Source organism: Podarcis muralis, chromosome 4 (assembly GCF_964188315.1).
Source record: "Podarcis muralis chromosome 4, rPodMur119.hap1.1, whole genome shotgun sequence".
NCBI lineage: Eukaryota > Metazoa > Chordata > Lepidosauria > Squamata > Lacertidae > Podarcis > Podarcis muralis.
This window is the reverse complement of record NC_135658.1, coordinates 61,356,613-61,379,888: the sequence shown is the minus strand read 5'-3', so window position 1 is coordinate 61,379,888 and position 23,276 is coordinate 61,356,613. Positions and strand designations below refer to the sequence as shown.

Genomic DNA, 23,276 nt, shown 5'->3' with positions numbered 1-23,276 from the left:
AACAGGTGCAGAATTTGATGTGGGTACCCACAAACAATAAGGACATATACAAATGCAACACTAAATCCAATTAAGCATGGGGGAAGGGAACTTATAGAAATGCAATTCTTTGACGAGTCAAAAAACTTGTAACAGATGCTAAATTGAAGTGAAATTACTTTAAACCACCTATTGCTTCGAATTTAATAGTTCTCAAGTGAAGCTCAAATAGCCAGCTCTTTCAAATGAACAAACAGATTGTGTGTAACAATAACTTCAAGAAGAAGATCAGATACAAATTAAACAAGTCACTTTGTATTTTGTTACCTTCAGTTCCTCAACAGCTTTCTGTAATTCATCTGGTGTTTTATATTCAAAATCTCTCTCAAGGTACTCTTCTTCTGCTTGTGTAATCCACTCATGCATCTCTGATAAATCCTTTCGAAGACTCACAGTCTTATCCAAACCACTTTTCAGCGCTGCCTTCTTAGCATAGGCCTTAAAGAAAACAACATGATTTCCTCTTGTAAACACTAGTTCAGACATTAATTGAATATTAAAGTAAATGCCTAGCATAACAAGATTCAATTTTAAGGAAGACAGATTTTAAAGAAGGGTTGAATCTAGACTTTCCCACTTGTGAATGAAGGGGGCTCCTTTTGTTCATTGGGGGAATGTGGATCCAGATAGACTACTGCTGGAGAAAAGGGAGAGGGAGAGGTAATTTTCACTATTTTTTTCCTCCAGCCTCCACACCACCTCTCATTTTGTTTTTGAGGTTCCCCCAACCTCCAGTGCAGATTTGATTAATATCCCCTCTCCTCCTAACACTGGAAGCATCAAGTTAATGGGGTTTCTGCTCTTGGAGTCAAAATCTTGTTTCCCAAATGGTGCCAATAGATGCCAAGAAGTTACCAAGTAGGCAAAGTGTTACTGTAAAAAAAACGTGAAGCATGCATCATCTCATATAGTAAGTAATCCGAAATGAAGTTCACTCTTTCTTCTTTCTACTGAAATTTTCTCTTTCTAATTTAGTAATATAAGGTCTTACAGCCTTCTGTCTTGAAAAATGACATGGTGAAAATTTTATTACGTTTGCCTTTTTTCAGTACAATTGCTTTTCTGCTCTCTGTGTCTAACTTGTGGCATTTGAAGTTTATAACAGACAGAAGCTTGTTACTGACAGATGTTATAATGTGCCGTTCCAAGCGGTTTAACTCAGAATCATAATGCTGCTTTATCGCTCCTTATTTTTTTGATAGAAATGCTACAAAATACTTTGAGTAAAGCAAAAGCCATTGAAGATAAAACTATTTATTAGGTGTCATACCTTGCTGGATTTTATTTATTTGCTCCAGCTTATGTCAAGCTCTCTATTTGCAATTATAATACATTATATTATTGTCAGACTTTAGCACTCAAATCTATCTTTCCTGCGTGCATTTTGACATGGTAGATAAATTTACTAAGATAGAAGGTTAATTAGTGTGAACCACAAATGTCTGGCTCCACCTCTCACATTCAGTAGTTATGCACACAGAGCAGGGGAAATTATGTCAAAGAGAAATCTGGAATTAAATTAAAAGAAGATAGCAAGAGATGGAGTACCTGTTGGCAAATGTGATCCCACTGAGCATTCAGTTCTTTTAGTTCAGTTTGTATTTTCAAAGAAAACTCTGGCTCTGCTTCGTTCTTCATTTTCTTCCCAATCTCATTAACACTATTCAAACTGGGCTGGATTGTCTGGATATCATTTACTAGAGCCTAAAGGATAAAAAAAGATACACATTTCATTACAAGCCTCCAAAATATATAGGCATTCAATTAAATAAATTTAAACTGAATTTAATTCTTCTTGGTAATATTCTAAACAATATTGTGACCTGTTGATCCACACATGCAGCAAGCATGTTAACCATAGTTTCCTAGGGAATTATGGTACTAGCCAAGAAATCTTGCTGTGACACAACAGGCCTTTTAAAAAATATGACAGCTGGGCGATAGGTAAGGGTATGAGGAAAATCTCCTTTCATCCACCCACATCTGTAAGGACTCTAGAAATGTATAGGATGCAACTGATGAAGAGCAGAAGGTGAAGAACAGCAACTAGGGGCCTCGACAGTTTTCTTTGTTACAGAAGAAATCCCCCAGGGACTAGACTACGCAATCAGAGCGTGAGGTGACAGGTGACAAATCTGGGGACCTCAAAGAGGTACCAGACAGACATGCCCGACTGTGGTCAGTGTGAAGGAGTCCAGAACTCGAGCAAGTATATGACAAAAGGAATACAAATATACATTGTGTATGCTCACATTTAGTTAATAAATGCTGTAGCAGGACACTAGTGTAGCTAGGAGGGGCAGGGTGCGACCGCTTACTGCAAGGACAGCACTTACAGTGGTGCCTGCTGTGTGCCTGAGCCATGCATCTCTCCTGGGAGTGATGCAGTGGTTCAGACATTTGCAAGCACTGTGCCGCCTGAAAAGGTGGCATGGGGCTCATGTCCGCCTGCCACCTCAGCCACCCTGTAGCTGAGGAGGAGATGGCAGGTGAACTCCTGCAGGCACTGTGCTTTTCAAAAAGACGGTGTAGGGCCCTCGCCCACCTGCCACCTCCCCCTCAACTGGAGGGTGGCTGAGGGTGAGACGGTGGGTGGACACGAGCCCCACGCTGCCTTTTCGGATGGCATGGTGCCTGCAACTGAGGGGGAGCAGTGGGAGGAGCAGACTTCATGCAGGCTCTGGCTCCACACAGAGCGTCCTGTCCCAGCATGCCTTGCCCCCTGGGCGCCTGTACGGCTAGCTATGCCGCTGTAACAGGGATCAATGACACAAGATATAAATTAACTTGCTAACAGAATAATCTCCCTCGCAGGGAAATCCAGAATACTAGCAGAAACTGCCTTTTGACAGAAAAACAAAGCTATTTTATCTATCAAACTCAGCATGGCACACAGTTTTATGAATGTAAAACTGAGAAACTGAACTTGAACAATTTACTTCTTGTATATTTTATTTGCCTAGAAAAACAGTATTTACTTTGGCAAAAAGAGGCGAGATTATTTAGGATGATTTGAACAGATAAACAGAAGTTTTTTTTTTTAAAGTTGAAATACTTTTATTGCTTTCTCTTATTGTAATGGTGAAATGCTGAAGGCCTGGCAGAGCAAAATGTAACTTATTAAGGGCTTCAAAGAGGGCCTGGTAAACATTTCACTCTGCAGTTGACTTTTCTCAATTAAGATCCCTGACAAACTGAAGGTTGCTGATAAGTTATTTGGTAGCTAAATAACAGCACACATATAAAACTTGACATTTCTAAGGATGTGGGCAGGATTTTTTATTTTATTTTTAAGTGAATTATTTGTCTGTGAAAAGGGGAAAAGCCAAGTCAACTCATTTGTATTACAGTTACTATGAATGGTGTTTTTCCCCCTAAGTGGTCTAAATACTGGTGTTAGCTTTGGAAATCCTGAGCTAACCTCCCTTCCCCGACAAAGAAAAAATCCCCCTACTTTGCACTGATTAAAAATTAGGAGAAAATTATCTGGATAAGGAATTTCAATATGATGATGCCACTAGCATTATATTTCAGGAGACCAAGAGGGCAGATTTTTGTTTTGTATTTATTTGCATTTATTGACAAGCCAAACCATGGCTAAGAGTGAAGATAGGAGCATGTGGATACTCACAACAAAAAAAGCTTTAGTTACAGCAGGACACAGGAATTAAAAGGCTATTCCAAAAGTTTAATGGATGGTTGAGTTTTGAATCATCTTAGCAATGAAAGGTGAAAATTTGGTAGCAGAAAGTTGGAAAAAGATGAAGGAACCAAGATGAGACTGTTAAGTATAATTTTTTTAATTGACACTGAAATTGAATATGCTCTGTATGTGTTTGAATGTGAACTACTGAGGGTTTAACATGGAAAATTCCACTCAGGAATATATTGAAGCTAGGAAGAGCTCTCTAAGCGTAAATGGGTTGATAGTTAACTTAGAATGTTCTCTGCTAGCTCTCACTTGGTGCTTATGTGAGGTATTCAACTGCAAATCGCCATCGCTTTGAGCCTTTCTTTGGAAGCCACAGAGAACAAAGGAAGTGCTAATGATCTCTCCTGAAGAGAAAAACAGCTCCAAGCTAATGGAGTCTGTGTGGAGAGTCACAGACCTGATTTTAGGTCTGTTTGGAATTATTTCAATTATGTAAGATGATGAAACCTGTGCTGGACATGTGCCTGATATTATACAACTGTTTGAATGTCATTAATTGGTTTATGTTCTGTTTTGAACCAAGTTCTGTATGTAAAGCTTCTGAATAATATTTATGGGTCTGGGAAATTTTTATTCCAAGAGGAGTCAGTTTGTAGGCATCCTATCGCTTCAAGCTGTGTAATATTAATATTGCAATAGAGACAACAGAACACAAGGAAGGAGAACACTGCAATAAAGTGAGAAAGAAAACCAGTGTGACAACCATAGAGAAAAAGCTACATTCTTGATTGTTGTAATGGATGAGGGACTTCACAGACAAGCAAGACAGAGGAATCAAAGCTAATACAAGGGCACTGAGAAAGTGGTGTCTGGTTGCCTCAGAGGGTGTGGAGTCCTCATTTGTACCAAAGGCCACCACATAATCCTGATCTCCCTTTTCTTCAGAAGTATCACAGAGACTGAGGTCTGAGAGCTATTAATTGGCTTAAACAACATTATACTAAGCTTCAGAGATAAGATTATGCAGGTATAATTTAAAATACTTTAATGAAAGTTAGGAGTGCTGTGTAAAAAGTGAAAGCTTTGACAAGCTTTTAACCTTAGGGGTTAATGGTTCATAGAATGTACACAACACGCGAGAACAGTTTTCAGAGCTGATAAACTCTGAGAGAAATAGATATAGATTATTATAGGTTGCAAGATTCATGGTAATTGCAAACACTTCTGGGATAGTTGGAATACTTTGTAAATCCTGCGACAGAAACATCAATACTTAGTGATGTCTTAAGCCTCTACTGGGGCTCTCACAGAACTTGTAAGCTTTGTGAGAAAAACACAATTCACAGAGCTTGTTCATCTGAGGCAGTGGAGCATGTAAAATTATGAGAGAAAAAACTATTTGTAAAATACGTCTTTGGAATAGATTAAGTACAACACAGGCAATATAAATAGAATTTTTACAGAATATTCAAACTAGACTAGTTCAAGGAAAATTGAAACTAGTTGAGTCAGATAATTTCTGAGTTCTGTTGTGTGTCATTACATTTTCTTGCTGATTACACAATTTGTTTCTTATTGGTCTTAAATTAGAATAAATTTGAATCAGGCAGCTTAATTAAACAAGCCAGACAGAGTCAGAGGAAAATAAAATCTAAATGTCTGTATATATAATTCATTTCAATAGAAGCATAGAGTGCCCCAGGGGAAAGGATACAATGCTCATCACACAGAATTTATGAAACTCATAAGGGCTGCACAACAGAAATCACATGGCAGTACATTATATATTTACCTCCTGCCACCACCTAGTGACCAAATAGAAAACAGCACCAACTTTAATCCCAATCAAAAACTGTCCAGTATCTGAGCTGTTTTATTTACACACACACACACACACACACACACACACACACACACACACAAACACCACTTCAGTCTCTTTCCCACTGGCTCACAAGTCCATACACCAACTCCCACTGGCTCACAAGTCCATACACCAACTCTTACCCAACAAAATTAATGGCCTTGGCTAACTTAATTCCCTTACTTTCAGTGGGTCTACTCTGGGTAAAAGTTAGTTGAATACAACCATAAGATCCAAGTTAGACTCAATAAGATCCAAGTTAGACTCAATATGAAACTTCCATAATTGTAGCTAAAATATTAGTTAACTGACATATTCTTTCTAGAACTGATTACTGACATGGTGTCTTTCCTAGTGTACCCATTTTGAATCTACAACCTTTTCAAAAAAGTTTTGAATTTTGGCTGCCTGTCTTTTATTTTCTGCCTGCCATTTCTCTCTATTGTTGCTGATCGACTGCTGTGAGAGATGTTTTCCTAATTCGCGATTCCCAGTTAAACCCATGTTACTTTACTTCCACAGAACCAGTGTGATCAGCCTAAGGCTTGGCAGAAGGAAATACTTGACAAAGCAGCATCTCACTAAAATCAGGGGACCCTAGTTCAATAAAAATGATGCAAGCAGTCCAATGATCCTGTTGGGCTTCGGTACCAGCAGGAATTCTACCACATCCAGGCACATCTCAGAAAGGCATGAATTCTTCACTAACTATTATGGAAGTTTTGATGCAATCAAGCTTTCAACACATTGTGATGTCTCTTGCAATGAGTGCCCATTTATGTTCAAGCCACTCACACATTGCCAGGCTTTCTTTGTAAAAAAGAAAGAAAGAAAGCCAAATTAGGTGCAGAATTAGATGCAAATATACATACATTCTATGCATATGTGGGAAAGACGCAAGTCCCATGAGGTACTATATGTCTACAGCATAGTTTGATAGGTACTTTTATACAGCTATATACATTGCTGTATGCATCTGCTTATGTGTTGGTTTAAGAAACTTGGAAGTGTATATGTGTGTATAATAATGCATATAATATGTGATAATTTGTATTTTTAGCAGAAATGGTAAGATAAGAACTTGCTTCTCACCAAGGAGCAATATGGGAATTAGGAAGGGAAAAAAACCATGCGGACAAGCTCCACATTGAGATTTTCAGAGAATTCTATTCATAGTGAGAACATTATTATTATTTATTGAATTGATATACCGCCCTATACCCGGGGGTCTGAGGGCAGTTCACATGCTCAGTTAGAAAAAACGTTCCAGGTAAAGACTGGTGAATTAGTCTATTTTTTGTCTGTGTCACTTCTGCACGTGCTCAACCTTCATTCTGTTCCATCCAGTTTCTGAATTAATAATTCCAACGAAAATTTGAATATGTATTTAAATAATATTTTAAAATCACTTTCATCCCAAAACTAAAAATGCATCTTAAGCGTATTTTTTAAATGTATTTTTTAGCTGAGAACTGTGTTGGTACAATCAAGAAGTGTGAAAGCCAGCAAAAACTAAGTTCTGGCTCACACATTATTCCAGAAGATGCAAATCAGGCCAATTAATATTGGAATTCACAACCATCTAATTTCTCAAGTATTCTTACCCCAGGATTTTGAGAGATCATATAGCAACAGCACATCTGGGGGGTTAATTAATTAAATGTCAACAGAGAAGAATCATAACTGACATGACTCTGAAGACTCTGCTACTCTACTCTGACCACAATACTCATTATTAAAAATGGCTGTCTGTTTAATTTTTTATTTAATTAACAAAACTGATATACTGGTTCCCTGTTATAAAAACTCCAGGCAGTTTAAATGGATAAAATATTTTCCTTTTTAATCTGTACATTGACCATCCTTCTATCTCAGAAGGGAGATGCTATATTAGTTGTATTCTATGTAAGCTTCTTATGAATATCAACCATTCTGGTATATACATCCTATTAAAATACATGGCAGGATTTAAATAAACACTCACATTATTAGTATTAGAAAATGTTTAGAAAATAGTGAAATATTATAGTGTATTTACTTTTATTTTTAGGTTTTTATACTTGATGTTATATTATTGATAACTTTTTCTGTTAGGAGATAGCAAACTGGATGAAAAGAGAAACAAACCAGAAGTGGAAGTTGGGGGAAGCCCTGGAGGGGAGGGAGGGAGGAATATATAGTAAATGTTAAGAAATTGAGATGTATGTAATTAATGAAAAAGAAAAATGAATTTAAAATAAAATAAAATAGATAAGAAATAAGCACAAACAGGGGAGGCTTAAGGTTCCTGGCGGCCCTTGTCCTCTCCCTTTCCTCACACTCTTGTCCATAGCCATTTTAAAATAAAACAAATATTTACCAATATAACAACTCACAATTGTCAAAGAAAAACAATACATGCTTTTGAATTTCATTGGTTGCCTTTTTAACATTTTTGTGAAGAATCTAACATAACTTATAGGTATATGTTAATCTGCAATCCTATAGTCACTTACCTGCAAGTAAGACCCATTGAAATCAATAGGGTTTATTTCTCAGTAGGAATGTCATTTGCTGGGATTGTTTACTTCTACAATGGCAAGGGTAACTTCTTTTAGATTTAATCCTTTCACTTGGATTCTCAATGGATGCACACCCACTCTTTTCCCTCTCCAGAATTCAGCTCACAAGTGAATTCCAAAGAAAATCTGTGGTATGCTAATGACATTCTCACATTTCCTGAGCCTATCAATCCTCAGTAGAAGCAGCCTGCACACTTGTTTGGGCAGTGATAGTGGGGGGAGGTAGTGATGTATGGAAGTGAGAGCTGGACCATAAAGAAGGCTGATCGCTGAAGAATTGATGCTTTTGAATTATGGTGCTGGAGGAGACTCTTGAGAGTCCCATGGACTGCAAGAAGATCAAACCTAACAATTCTGAAGGAAATCAGCCCTGAGTGCTCACTGGAAGGACAGATCGTGAAGCTGAGGCTCCAATACTTTGGCCACCTCATGAGAAGAGAAGACTCCCTGGAAAAGACCCTGATGTTGGGAAAGATGGAGGGCACAAGGAGAAGGGGACGACAGAGGACGAGATGGTTGGACAGTGTTCTCGAAGCTACCAGTGTTGGGTTGAAATAATCGACAGTAGAGGCAAATATTCCTATAACCAGCATGAGTTTGACCAAACTGCGGGAGGCAGTGGAGGACAGAAGTGCCTGGCGTGCTCTGGTCCATGGGGCCACAAAGAGTTGGACATGACTAAACGGCAAGAACAAGTGGGGTGAGGGCAAGGGAGCTGAGGAGAGGAGAAAACCTTTTAAATTTTATCTTCAATACACAATGATGAAGTCTCTTTAGTGTTGTAAATTATTAAGCTGAAAATGAGGCAAGGACACTATATAGGAGATTGTCATCAGTGGGGAACAGTGCTGAAAATGCGGCGTTTGCAAATAATATAAGGGGGAAATCTTATTTCTTAGATTTCACATATGGATAACACCCAAAAACATATAGCCTGACATGCATGTTGTGGATGTAGATGTCAAGGTTCATGAAATAGGTCAGGATTCCTCAACCTTGGCCCTCCAGATGTTTTGAGACAATAATTACCATCATTCCTGACCACTGGTCCTGCTAGCTAGAGATCATGGGAGTTGTAGGCCAAAAACATCTGGATGGCCGAGGTTGAGGACGCCTGAGATAGGTGCTGCATTATTATGGCCAGTGGTCACTGGGGAAAATGGCTTATACAGACTTAACAACCCATACATGTCATCTACCCTTTTTTATTTTATTGCAAACTACATTTTCTACATCATTCAAGTGGAAATGGCCATTAGTAATGTCTTTTTTACAGAAGCCTATTACAGGACCACGGTTATAAGCAGGTGACGTGAAAACCAGCACCAGTTCTGCAACAGTTGTCTTGTCTGTATAAACAGTCTTTTTTCTATAGGAAAAATGATTTGGTGTCCATGGCAATATGTCTTCTACAACCTTTTATCATGTGAATGAAGGTATGGTAGCAACATACTGGCATAATAAAAAGGATTGCCAAGGAATCAAATTTATTTGATTTTCATCTCTCTGACTTATTTCATGTAGATATGTTTCATTTGTCAAGCTGTTTTTCCATTTGTTGCTCATATTTGAGTATTATGTATTTTTGGCTCCTTTTCTTTGTTTTTACGCAACTAAGGCACTTTTTCAGTGAAGGCTACTCATTATCAACCATCAACATGGCCAACAATTGTACTGCGCAGGCTGTCAAACCAACAGTATAAATAGAACAAACAGTATTATTTCAATCCCCTTAATATGGTACCAATGATATCTCCATTTTAAAGTCTGTATAATTAGAAGAAACTGTGCTGACAGATGAATGGGGAGTACTGTTTCATACCAGGTATGTTACCTCAGTAAAGACATCATGATCAATTACTGACCATATCAGATAGCAGGCTGAATGAGGATTTTTTTTTGGGGGGGGAGGTGTAATAGAAAGACATCTCCTCAGCCTCTATGAACAGTTTTATCCATAAGCGAAATCTAAAAAAAATAAAAACCCTTACAGGTTTTGTACTCCCTGTTCTGCATCTTTTCAGTGAAGTACCCAGAAGTTATTACAGTACATTGTTTATAGTTTCTAATTAATGTGATACCTCTTGAGCCCAGCCAAACTGGAGAAAAGTTGTGAAACAACTGTTTTCAGGTTTTTGGTTTTTTTAACATAATTAGGTTTGGGGATTTATTTTGGTAAATACTATTATAACTCTCTCTTTTTAAAAAAGTTTTTATTTCATTACTGATGGCAAGGGCAGCTAATAATTTTAGTGGGGTGATAAACCATTTAAAAAAAGGCTACCTCTCATTTCATCACTGCAGCTAGTAATGGCTATCCAATTTTTAGGCCCTCTGTCCACAGACTAAACATGGAATTTAAAATCTCTATTAACTCTACATTATTCTTACATGAAACAACAGGTTATTGTAATGGACTCTTGTACATATGAAGAGCTTGCTGTGTGGAGCCATCCACCACAGGAATTCAAAGCAATCTTTGTTAAATGTACCAACATGCAAGCAAAGACAGCAATTGGATAATTACAACAACTTCACCATTCTTGTGAGATTGTCAGTTACACTGGGTTCCTTTACATGTCTTTTGATTGACATTTGTCATAAAATATTCTGCTCTGTATGCCAACATGAAGTTTCACGAGACAAATAACTCCTACATAAATTTTTTACTTGTTCTTCTTACAAAGTTATTGGCACTTTTAACATTTGAAGGAGAATAATGACAGAATTACTAAATGTTTCATACTATTTCCCCTTAGCAAAAGGAAAGCTAGAAAATTTAACAGTTGGTATACACATTTTGCTATTTCTCATTAGATAGTTATTCCATTATCAATATTATGTACAAAATGAAAACAGCTCCAAAGAAAAATCCACATGCTAGAGGTCATCATAATAGTAAAACAAATGTTTTATGAGGGTATATTTCTGGTATTTTCATGCTTTGTTGTTTTAATGAAAAATCACAGCAGCCCAGGAAGCCAGTCGATTAAAAAAACACTTTAACTTTCAATTGTTTTATAGATGTCACTTAACTTTAATCCTGCCTGAACTAGAGTCATTATATAAAACAACATAATGCAACAGAAGGACAGTTAGAATAAATATTTGGGAAATAGCTCATCTAATTTAAAAAAAGGAAGCAGACCTTGATCTCATACAATGCTAAATCAAATTATGGCTTACTGTGAAAAAGTATGTTGGTTCACAGAGAAAAAACTTCCCCTCTTGACGCTCCTATGCTACGCAATGGTTTGCCTTAAGTGTTATTTGCAAACTCAGGCTTGTGGTTTCATAGAATCATAGAATCGTAGACTTGGAAGGGACCCGAGGATCATCTAGTCCAACCCCCTGCAATGCAGGAATCTCAGCTAAAGCATGACCCAAGCAAGTCACAAGCATTAAGCCAAGAGTCTTGGCTACAGCTCATGGTTTGTTTGACGTGAGATAAAGCATGAATCAGGTGCAGATGCAACACTGTGCCAAATATTGATACTTTTTAGTTTAGGGGAAAATGGAACATGGTAAGGCATGAAAAAAGCAGAGAGTGATTTTTTTATTTCCTTCTCTCTCATAATGCTAGAGTTTGGGATGAAACAACGAAGCTGAATGTTGGAAGATTCAGTACAGACAAAAGGAAATAGTTCTTCACACAGCACACAGTTAAACTAGGTTATACAGTACAAGGTGTAGTGATGGCCAGCAATTTAGATGGCTTTAAAAGGCTTTAGACCAGGGGTCAGCAACCTTTTCCAGCCGTGGGCCAGTCCACCATCCCTCAGAGCATCTAGTGGGCCGGACTATAATTTTTTGGAGGAAATGAACAAATTCCTATGCCCCATAAATAACTCAGAGATGCATTTTAAATAAAAGCACACATTCTACTCATGTAAAACACCAGGCAGGCCCCGCAAATAACCCAGAGATGCATTTTAAATAAAAGGACACATTCTACTCATGTAAAAATACGCTGATTCCCGGACCGTTCGTGGGCTGGATTTAGAAGGCGATTGGGCCGCATCCGGGCCACGGGCCTTAGGTTGCCTACTCCTGCTTTAGACAAACTCATGGAGGATAAGGATATCACTATCTACAATGGCTGTGCACTACCTTCAGTATCAAAAGTATCATGTCTCTGGACATCAGGTTTTTGGAAAACACAAGAGGAAGGAGTTCTGTTGTACCTATGTCTTGCCTATGGGCTCTCAATAGGCAGCTGGTTGGCCATTGTGAGAACACGATGCTGCAGGCGTTTAGGAGTATGTTCTGACACCCACACAAACTGTCTCCTAAAGCAGAATGACGGTAATTGCATTTGTAGGAAGGCTATACATACAGATGATACTTTGCATTTGCTACGATCTACTTCGTACATCAAATGTACACAAAGTCATGACTTACTGTACACTGTTCTAGCTGTTTCTCAAGTGCTTCTGAATCACCAAGTGCAGGCCACTCTTCTTTTAGAAAAACATCCACTTCAGCCATCCATTTCTTCAGGGTTTTAGAGTCATTCTGTTTTTGAACAAACAATGCATTGTATTATATGAAGCATTTGTTAGTGATAAAATACAACTGGACATGTCTTCATGACTAAACATCAAGAGTATCTTTGAGATTGTTAATGTATCTGAATCTCTTTAAAAATGTAAACAAATATTTCATTTGTTTTTTTCCTATTTGGTCTACTTACTACCCTTATTGATCACCATACCAGGAAATAGTAGTTCTCCCAGATTTTGTTTTCTAAATCATTTAAAATATATAGCAAAATAATTGTATATATTGAGAGTACCCATCACTAGTATTTGTACAGATATGCATAGATTCTTTATAGTCTGTATGTGTTAGATCAGAGGCAGGCATGGGGGGTGGGGAGATGTTCTTTCATCCCATCAAAATATCTTTCCTGTTCATTTTCTTCTGATTTTGCATTGCTTTTTAAAAGTGTTTTTCTCCCACCACCACCATACACACTGTCTGTGTAGTTTCAGAAAAACTGAATGCCATATTTTTTATGTCTATGGGTCTCCTCTGAGTATCACTAATATTCAATACAACCCTGCCTATCTTCCAAGTCCCATTTCTTGGATTAGGTCCCTATAGGGGAAGATGGATTTTACTCCATATATGACACTAGGTGAAATGTCACATAGCTGACATCATATGAATAATCAATAAAGGAAGTAAAGAAAATTCCAGCTAACCTGGAACTGTTGTAGCTTAGTGATCAGCTCCTCAAGTTTTTGGCAGTTCTCTGTCAACTGAGTTGATAGCTTCTTCCAACGGCCATGGATCCCTTCAATTTCTGATTGATATTTCTGACTGACCTCTGCAGGAGCTTTTTTAGACATTTCTTCTACAGTTGTGCTTAAATAGTTGAGTCCATTCTGTTGCTCTTGCAGGGAACTTTGCAAAGCCTTTAATAAACATAATAATAGTGCATTGGCTTATATTAAATTCAGTCTAAGAATAAACCATAATGTCTAATATTATGAAATCTGTCAGTATGCTTATGGTTATTTTTAAATATATAAACACCAAGTGTTTGTCAATTAAAACAAACTCACCATGTTCTCTGTGCTTACCTTTAGCTCCCTAAGCCTTTGTTCCATGATTTCTAATTCAGTGACTGTAACCTGAGGTATGGAGAGTTTGGCTTCAGACTGATGAATCCACAAGAGAATAGTGTTCATAGTTTCCTTATACTGCATGGGTGGCAAACTATCGAAAGCTGCATTGGAAGGGGAGAAATGGACATTGCTTTATTCCATGTAATTCAATTTTGTGCAACTGTAACCATTACACAACAAAAACAAATCAATGCACCTCTTTTCAGATCACAACACAACAATAGCAGACAAGTTGCAACTGTAGCCCTCCCAAAAAAGAAGCAAAGCAAGGCTCTGCTGGGATTCACCCTCATCGTGCCAATCTCCCTCAGCTATAGTGGTTCTCAGAGTAGCCCAGGCCAAAAATTTGGTCAAATACTGCACCTCCCAGCCCCCAGTGTTCTGCACTGTTTATCTGGGCTCAACTGAGGATGCTGGTTCTTACTGGAGTATGCATCAGCTGATGGGGGGCGGAGAATGCTAAAAACAAGGCAAAATTGGAGTGATTCAAGGGTCTTTCTTTACCTTCTGAGTCAAATTGTGTGGTCAATGAACTAATCCCTGCCAAATCAGATCAGGTCAGCCACAATGCCTTGCGTTGCTCTGTTACTCTGCTGTTTTTGTGATTTTCTACTTTTTCCTACATCTCTCTGTTTCTTTAAGTCCAGGAGCTTTTAAAGAAATGATTCTCCCTGCAGAGCACCGAAGAGCTCTGGATTGTTGTTGCTGTTCTTGTTTGTTGTTGTTGAAGTACAGCCGTAGAAGGTTTTTTAAAAATAAAAAACCCCTAAATTGTTCTGCTTTAACAACAACAAATCAGATCTCCTCTAAACTCCACATGAAGTTTTCAATACAAACTTACATTGTAAGGCCTGTTGGAGGAAACAAACAAGCACCAGGAAGAAAAGGTCAGTGTAAACTACAAAGTATACAAGCACTCATTCACTTCTTAACTATTTTAAGATAAGAAAGAGCAAGAGACAAAACCCTGCTACCTCCCCCCTCCCAATAAGGGATTGTGAATTAAAATGGATTTCTTTTACTTCCTCACAAAAAGCACCTGGACCTATTTGTCTGCACATTGTCAGGCTTAATCCACTCCAGAGGGGGGTCCGGTGCCTATAAGTTTTATCCACTTTGGCCCCAAGGGAAAAACTTATAGCCATTTTTATATTGCCATTTATAGCAAATGGGAAACATGGAGCTTTATTTTATACAGAACAGCTTGGATCCTGAATTGTAGTTCTAAGTGAAGAGAGCATGGAGCATCTCAGAAACAGTTTGGATTTTTTAAAAAAACTGCACAAATGCAGATTCAAGGTGCATCTTGGGGGACATGCACATCCTTAGTTCTTACTTTGCAACACGAAAAAGTGTTTGGTCTGTGTACTTTAAGTACCACTTTCTTTCATATGTTCTCTCCCCTGAAGTGTTTCACTCAATGATTCTTGCTCTGTTTCCCATCCTACTGCCAGCTGAAGTGCAGCATATAGCTATGAGCAGCAGGGTCTATTGATTTGTGGCTAACACATTTAGGAATGCAATTACCAGGGTGCCCATCTGGCCTGAGCACTGGGTGGTTAACATCTGGCTTTGGAGTTGGCTGAATATTGGGGTGGTATCCAACCAACTTGTTTCATCAGTGCAAGGATTTCCACTTGCACAATGGAAGATTCCCTTCCTTCCCCTCTCCCCACGCACCCACTTTGCACCTGCTGCAAATCTGCTCTGGAGGGTTGCAGGAAAACCCAGAACAGATTTAGGGTGCACAAGGAAGGGGTGGAATTCCATGGCACACGTAGAAATCCTTGTGCAAATGGAACAAGTTAGCTGGATACCTCATTAGTTTATGGTCTCTTGCTGCAGGTAATCAACATTTTCTTTTTCCTGCTGTTTTATTCTATTAAGGTTTTGGTATTCTGTTTGAATTGTTTCATGATCAGCTGGTGTGCCATTTATTGCACATTTTAGGATTTCAACATCGTTCGTTATTGTGTTATTAGCTACTATTCTTTTGGAAAATAAAGCAGGGTAAAAATCTATTAAATAAATTGAAGCAAATGAAAAAATAAATAGTAGATTGCTTCCCAGTGCCTTTTGATTACTTTCCTCATTGACTACTTTGGGGTTTTCAAATAAAGTTCTTGAGAGGATCTTTTCTTTTAAAAAGTCACCCAAAATTGAAGAAGGGTCAGGGCTGGATTTACTTATTCTTTGGTTACTATGACAGGACAACCTACATCTGATACAGTTTTCCTTTCGAATCAGTTCTTAAAGACACAAAGCCATCTCAAATTTGTGCTTGATGTACCATGAACATTTTGGCCCATACACTTCTGCCACACCATAAAATAATCACTAGAATAAAAGGTCATTTTCAGGATTTGCAAACTTGAGCTTTTTGCCTTATATGAGAATACCATTTGTGAAAATTACCCAGAATAGGTTATGATTATCATGGTGGAGATTCAAAACATGTTTAAGAATGAGCACATCATACATGCAGTAAAGAAATAGGTAGAAGTCAGCATTTTCATTCTCTCCCATTGCTCCCAATCACATGTCTCTGTTTACATTCCATGCTTAGAAAGTGTGAGAACAGAAGCCAGTCCTATCTCTTCCATTGTTTTGTACTTTTGTACTTTTTCTCTGTCTTGGAGAAGATGTCAGAGGACGTCATGATTGCTTTGTCCTGTATATATTGCCTAATAAATATAATTTAGATGTCACACCTCATCACCTCAGCTTCCAGCTTTACTCTGCTGTTTGAGTGTGCACATATTTTCGGATATGTGTCGCTGCTGCAACATTGCTGCTGCGGGACTGAAGAGTTATGAACATCCTGGGCTGCGCACCACAAGGAAGACACCAGGAGAGGTTTGTCTCAGTTTGGGGGCTGTGCAGTGCCGCCCCCCCCCCCCCGGGCTTCCGACAGCATAATGTAATCAGCATGTTGCCTCAGATTATAACATGAAAAAGTTTAATTTTAGAATCAACAGGCTGGCCCAAGAATATTTCTCATATTCTCACATCTCATGTTATTTAGAATTGGAGTCTGTTTTAAAAACTATTACTGAAAGTGCCAATATCCTTTTTATGGTTCATGTTATTGTATTCAGAGTATCTATAAAAGCAATCTTCTCTTTGGGACATCTGTTAAATGTTTAGATTAGAACATTAACATAGCATTTTATTAAACTGCCCCCATTAGAATGGCATTGCAGATGCCTTAAAATAGGTTAACATCTGTGGAGGCACCAGCAACTCACTAGGGTATAAAACAAAGATCCATTCAAGCCAACTGGAATGTTGCCATTGATTTCAATAGGATGTGGCTTGCATGAGAGTGAAGCAGACACTTTCTGCTTTCAACAGTAGTTCTAATTGTAGCTGTTGAGAGAACTCAAACTGAGGAACACAAGTTGGAAATAATCCATTTTCTGACATTTGGCCATACAATATTAACTGTAAAAGCATACTACAGATCTGGAATGCCAATCTGTAACTGTATATAACAGCTTCACAAAGTTAATTCAGAAGACTTGCCTTTTCTCTGCCTAGCCTTGAGAGGCACAGCTATAGAAGACCCTATTCTCTTAGAAGTATTCCCAACTAACACCTGAAATCTGATCAATTTTTCATTATCCTGGATCCTTATAAACAGTTTTCAGTCAGTCCTGACCCTTCTGCTATTCTATTTCCTATGCCCAGGGCTTGCCAGCCATAGAGGCAAATTGAGCAGTTGCCTGGATTCAGAAGCAGTCACTGGGTAGAGTGAAGGCTCAAGACTAGCTTTTCAGAGATGTGTCACTAGTGCTGACCAGGAGGGAGAGGGGCAAGACAACAAGGACATTGGCGCAGTGCGAGTGTAGTAAAGGAGCCGATTTGGCGCTCCTGAAAGTGCATCCACACCACCACACTGACCTCCCTGCTGCCTTGCCTGTTGTCCTTCTTGGCAAATGGCTAAAATCCCTCTGCTGGGAAGATATGTCGCAGATCAACCCCATGTGATGAGCTGCTTACGCAGGGTCTGTCAACTTTCCAGGGGTGCCTGCCTAGGTTATGTAAATATGTTGGACAGAGAAACAGAAATATTTTTGTGCACTTTTATAAAACCACCGAACAGCTGCAGGTGTGAATGAATTTGGGTCCTCCAGATGCTGGTGAACTACCTGTTATACAACAATATCTGAAGGGCCAAAGGCTCCCCACACTTGTTCTAGGGGATTCAGTCCAGAGACTTTGGATCTCCACTGGCTGCCTGGGGCAGATACAGTTGCAAAGGACCAGAAATAAATAAGGGGCAAACATTAAACATAAAACTGTCACAACTTGGTCACTTGATGTGTTACTGCTATGCTGTTTAATGTGCTTCATTCACCTAGGACAACATAATGTATCGGTGCATGCCTGTAAATAGGAATTTCATGAGACTGAGAGCGAGGCCACTTGCATAAGCTTTGATACCTTAGATAAGCATCAAGCACTTGTGGGTAAGACTAAGGTGAGCAGAGGAGTTGTAATAAAAGGTCTTCACTTGGAATCAGCTGCTGCATGCCTCATTCTCCAGATGTTTACCATGGGGCAGAACAAGACAAGGGAAAGCCAGATCCAGGTCCTGGTGTAGCATCTTTTTCTCACCAGAATATTTAGTAATAAATTGATGCTCAATGCATCATTTTTGCTGAGAAGAAACCATCAGATTTATATTCTTCAAAATGGAAGTTATGTGTGAAGCATCTCTATCCTGCCACTGGGATCTTGCGACTTGTCTTCACAGTTCCCACCGGGAAAATATATTCCACCAAGGCCTGGAATTACCGTACCTGCCTATGCCACCTTCCTCTGCTCCAGGCATTCAGCCACGAGGAGTGGCTAATTTGCAAGTGCCTTGTGAACACTTGAGCCTTTGTGAACATTTGATTGGAACTCTTAAATAGATTCAGGACAGATAACAGGATATTCGCACCTCACTACCCAGAAGATGCTTTTCCATCTTCTTCAAGTCTTCCTCTTTCAACTTTCGGATTCCTATTCACAAGTAACTTCTTCACCAAAATCTTTTCTGAACCACTGTAGCTTCCTCGTTTCTGCAGCATATGCCACCTATTACTTCTCTGTCAGCCCATTTTACTGTCCTTTATTTCACCCTGTCCTCTTCCTCACTTTTGCCTTGTACATCTTACTGCATACCTACTGTATAAGCCAATATCCCTACTGTAAAGGTAAAGGTAAAGGTACCCCTGCCCGTACGGGCCAGTCGTGTCCGACTCTAGGGTTGTGTGCCCATCTCACTTAAGAGGCCGGGGGCCAGCGCTGTCCGGAGACACTTCCGGGTAACGTGGCCAGCGTGACGAAGCTGCTCTGGCGAGCCTGCACCAGCGCAGCACACGGAAATGCCGTTTACCTTCCCGCTAGAAAGCGGTACCTATTTATCTACTTGCACTTTAGGGGTGCTTTCGAACTGCTAGGTGGGCAGGAGCTGGGACCGAAGACGAGAGCTCACCCCGCCGCGGGGATTCGAACCGCCGACCATGCGATCGGCAAGCCCTAGGCGCTGAGGTTTTACCCTCATACCTACTGTATTAAAACCAATTTAAATATGCTTTTTTTACCCAGAGAAACTTTTGTAATTGTAGTTGAATAGAAGAGCTATGGCTCTCCAACACAGTCAAGGGCTAAAGAATTTCTTTCAGAAAACCAAGTGTTTGGTTGCTGTAAACAGATTTTGCATATGTAATGTACTTATAGGCCTGTAAATTCTAACTTCTCAGTACAGGCTCTTTGTCACTTCTGTGTCCTACATAGCACCTAATATGACTTCATATTAATGTGTGGTAATGGCAGTAACAAAGGCAGTGCAAATTTCCTGATGTTTCATAGGCATGGGACACACACACACATTTTTCTATCTATTCCCCACAATTTTAACAACATATTGCAGAATTTGAAAACCAACACAATGACAAAATATAATATATGCCCAGCTACTAGTTTAATAAGTTTATCTGATGTACTACTATGGTAGAAGAAGTTGAATAAAGAGCATTCACTGAGGTTATTCACTGGTGTTTTTCTTCTAAATTATTTATACGAAAACAAACATCACTTGCTTTATTATAGTGTACTGGATGATTGCTGAAAAGCTTTTCATGGATAGTAGTTTGCATATGTTACTGGAAAAAATATAGAGCAGGGATAGAAAAGAAGATATTATCTAATAAATTTCACAATTGGTTTCTCCTTTTAAAGAGAAAATAATTAATCAAGAAAATGAGATTGTATTTGTGTTGCAAAATATAAGCCACTTTCATCTGTATCCGACAATGCAGCCTAGGAAATATTATCTTAAAAAGTGATAAATTCAGCAAAAAAGAATCATGTTGCAACAGAATAATTCAAAAGAGCATTCAGTATTTTTAACAAAAACTATTGCTGCAAAGTATAATGCTTCAAACTGCTTGAGGCCTAAAGTATAAATTGCACTGCTAGCAATAATGTGACACAATATTTTTAATTTTCCTACACAATGTTTGTACAAAATATCCTTACCACAGCATTCTGTGTTATGTTATATATGAGCCATTATTAAGAAGCAGAATACTATTAAAATGTATACAAAGGATCAGATTCAGAGCTGCTCTTCCGTGAAAAATGTTTCCTACTTGCAAAAGGGAGACTGAGATCCAATGGAGGATCTCACTGGAGAAAGGAGGAATTTCTGACTTCCATTCTCTCTGCAGCTCCCACCCACATGCCACCTCAGCTCCTCCACACAGTTTGGGGAGATACAGATAGCTACAATGGAAGGAGGAATCAGTGAAAAATCATGCTTCCCCTTATTCTCCAATGAAAGTGTTCCATGACCAGTGTCCTACTCACAAGAACTTTAATGCAAACCAAAAATGTTAAAAATATGTATGTTCTTCAAACTTCTGAAAACAAAAAAAAATGAAAGAAAGTAAAATATTAACATTTTGGTTACATGTTTTATATGCTCTTTTTGACTGATACAGGGTTTTCTAGAAGTACACTCTGGTAGATGAGTTCATAGCTATATACGAAGCACAACTGATAGAAAATTTATGCCTTCTCAGCAAACCAGTCCCCAATTCCAGTTTCAGCTTCTCAGTACATTTTCACAGACCAAAAAAAGATTAAATTAACTGTTCAATAACTAGCATGAAAACGACAGGGTGGGGTGAGGGGGGAAATCTACTTGATTATATTCTAACATGGAGCCTTCATAATTCTCAAATTTTCTAAATCATACTTAGGAAATAAGTCATGATAATTACCCTGTGTGTAGTTGTCCAATGAAAATGGTTACTAACTTCTAGAACGCTAATCTGATGCAAAAACAGGGCACAAGGTATGTCAGTGAAATAGTCACCAACACATATGTTTTAGGATTGCCAGTAGATGCCAGTTTGAAGCCTCCTTTTGCTGTCGAGATTATAGCCTTCATTTAAATTTTGGAAACAGGAAATGAGAAAAATTGACTGCTATAGCTTCAGAATTATGAAGGAAAACTTTACACACCTTTTCAGAATGATGCACTTGCTTTTCTGATGGCAAAAATTGATTGTTTTAAATGTGCAATATAAGCTACATTGCCTATTAGTAAGCATAGCTTTATTGTTTGAAACATGCAGTTCCTAGCATCTGAGTTTCCTCAGGCATGGATCAGTCAGCACATCTGCAACAGCCACTAGAAGGAGCTAGTATTATGTAAAAGTTTAAAAGTATGATTTTTCTTTCGAGAACATGAGATGCACTTCAAAGAACACAGAATGGCAACACTTTTGTTTTCTTCCTAACCATATACATAAAGCAAAATGTTGTACTTTAACATTCAAATATCTTTGTTAACTTCTCAACAATTGAAAAACAGTATTTCAAAAGTACAAGCATTTAGTGAAACTTTATAAAGCTATAACAAGAATTCAGACTAACCACAAACTTAGTCCCAACATATATCAACATCTGCAAAAGTCTCATCCTTTCTCCTGCTTGCTAACACTTTCCCGTACAAACAGGAACCAGCTTTGTTTCTCTAATTTACCTACACTATCAATAAAACACTCTTGCATATTCCACAGAACACGGTAGGTAAATGCGCATAATGTATTGTAATTTACACTACAAACAAGATTTAGACTCATAATGCGGTTTCAAGGGGGCATCACATTCTGTAACCAATAAAGGTGTGGCCTAAATTTGCCTATTAACATTAACCTTAAATTCTGTGTCTTTGTGTCTTTATTCTCCCAGGGGTGGCTAGGAGGCCTTGACATACAAGTGAAAATCCTTGTGTTGATGGGATGTGTATTATTTTGGATACAACCCATTTTCACACGCACACACATCAAATTAAATGTCTGCTTTGTTTCACAGATTTTTGAGAGGCAATGAGATATAAATAACAGCAACACTTACTTCTTTGTAGATGCTTTTCTCTAGCTCTCACATCATCATAAACTTGATTGAAGTGGTTGGTAAAAGCAACAAGATCTGCTTCTAGAAACATTGGACCTTGTTGTTTCTCTTTTAATGCTTTGCTTTGAACCTTTAGTTTTTCTATCTGAGGCTGAAGGGTTGATAAGTGGATGACTTCATCCTGTATAATAATATATAAATATATTTTTAAAATAAGAAAGCATTAATTTATTTTTATTTCAAGAAGTTATATACCACTTCACATCTGTATATGGTGTACAGTAACAAGAAAAAGATGCGATAAAAATAAAACCACTTAAAACTACCCATAAAATCAGAAAACTTACTTAAAATGCCTGCTGTAGTCTATATTTCTCTCATTCAAAAACATTTTTTGTCATTTGAAGCTCAGATGGCATCAATGGCTAGGCGTGTTTTTTACCAGCTACAACTGGTATGCCAACTTACAGCCATTCTTGGACAAAGATAGCAAAGACTTGTTTATTGCAATGTTCTCTGTTCTCTGGGCAGGCAGAGTAGTTTAACAGTCAAACCCTCTTCTCAGGGAACTCTGGAATTGTACCTCTGTGATGGGAATAGGGATCTCCTAACTATTTTCCAACGGGACATGGGTGGCGCTGTGGGTTAAACCACTGAGCCTAGGACTTGCCAATCAGAAGGCTGGCGGTTCGAATCCCCGCAACGGGGTGAGCTCCCGTTGCTCGTCCCCTGCTCCTGCCAACCTAGCAGTTCAAAGGCATGTCAAAGTGCAAGTAGATAAATAGGTACCGCTCCGGCGGGAAGGTAAACGGCATTTCCGTGGGCTGTTCTGGTTTGCCAGAAGCGGCTTAGTTATGCTGGCCACATGACCCGGAAGCTGTACGCCGGCTCCCTCAGCCAATAAAGCGAGATGAGCGCCGCAACCCCAGAGTTGGTCATGACTGGACCTAATGGTCAGGGGTTCCTTTACCTTTACCTAACTATTTCCAAACCCTTAATAAACTACAGTTCCCAGGATTTTTTATTTGGGGGGGGGGGACCACAACTGCTTCAAGTGGTACAGTACTGTTTTAAATGTATAGTGCAAATGGGCATCTAGTCTAATCACC

The 23,276-nt window shown here is 38.7% G+C and overlaps 1 protein-coding gene across 9 annotated transcripts in view; it reads right to left on the bottom strand.

Moving 5' to 3' along the window:
- The window catches only part of DMD (dystrophin), a 985,465-nt gene that overhangs the window by 553,779 nt on the left and 408,410 nt on the right, over positions 1-23,276 (bottom strand). For all 9 annotated transcript variants that reach the window (XM_077927390.1, XM_077927397.1, XM_077927392.1 and 6 more), the window contains exons 21-26: positions 22,168-22,348; positions 13,705-13,850; positions 13,324-13,536; positions 12,518-12,631; positions 1,588-1,743; positions 307-477 (exon numbers count right to left, since the gene is read on the bottom strand). In XM_077927390.1, the coding sequence (XP_077783516.1) occupies positions 307-477; positions 1,588-1,743; positions 12,518-12,631; positions 13,324-13,536; positions 13,705-13,850; positions 22,168-22,348 (981 nt within the window). The remainder of the gene's footprint in view (positions 1-306; positions 478-1,587; positions 1,744-12,517; positions 12,632-13,323; positions 13,537-13,704; positions 13,851-22,167; positions 22,349-23,276) is intronic.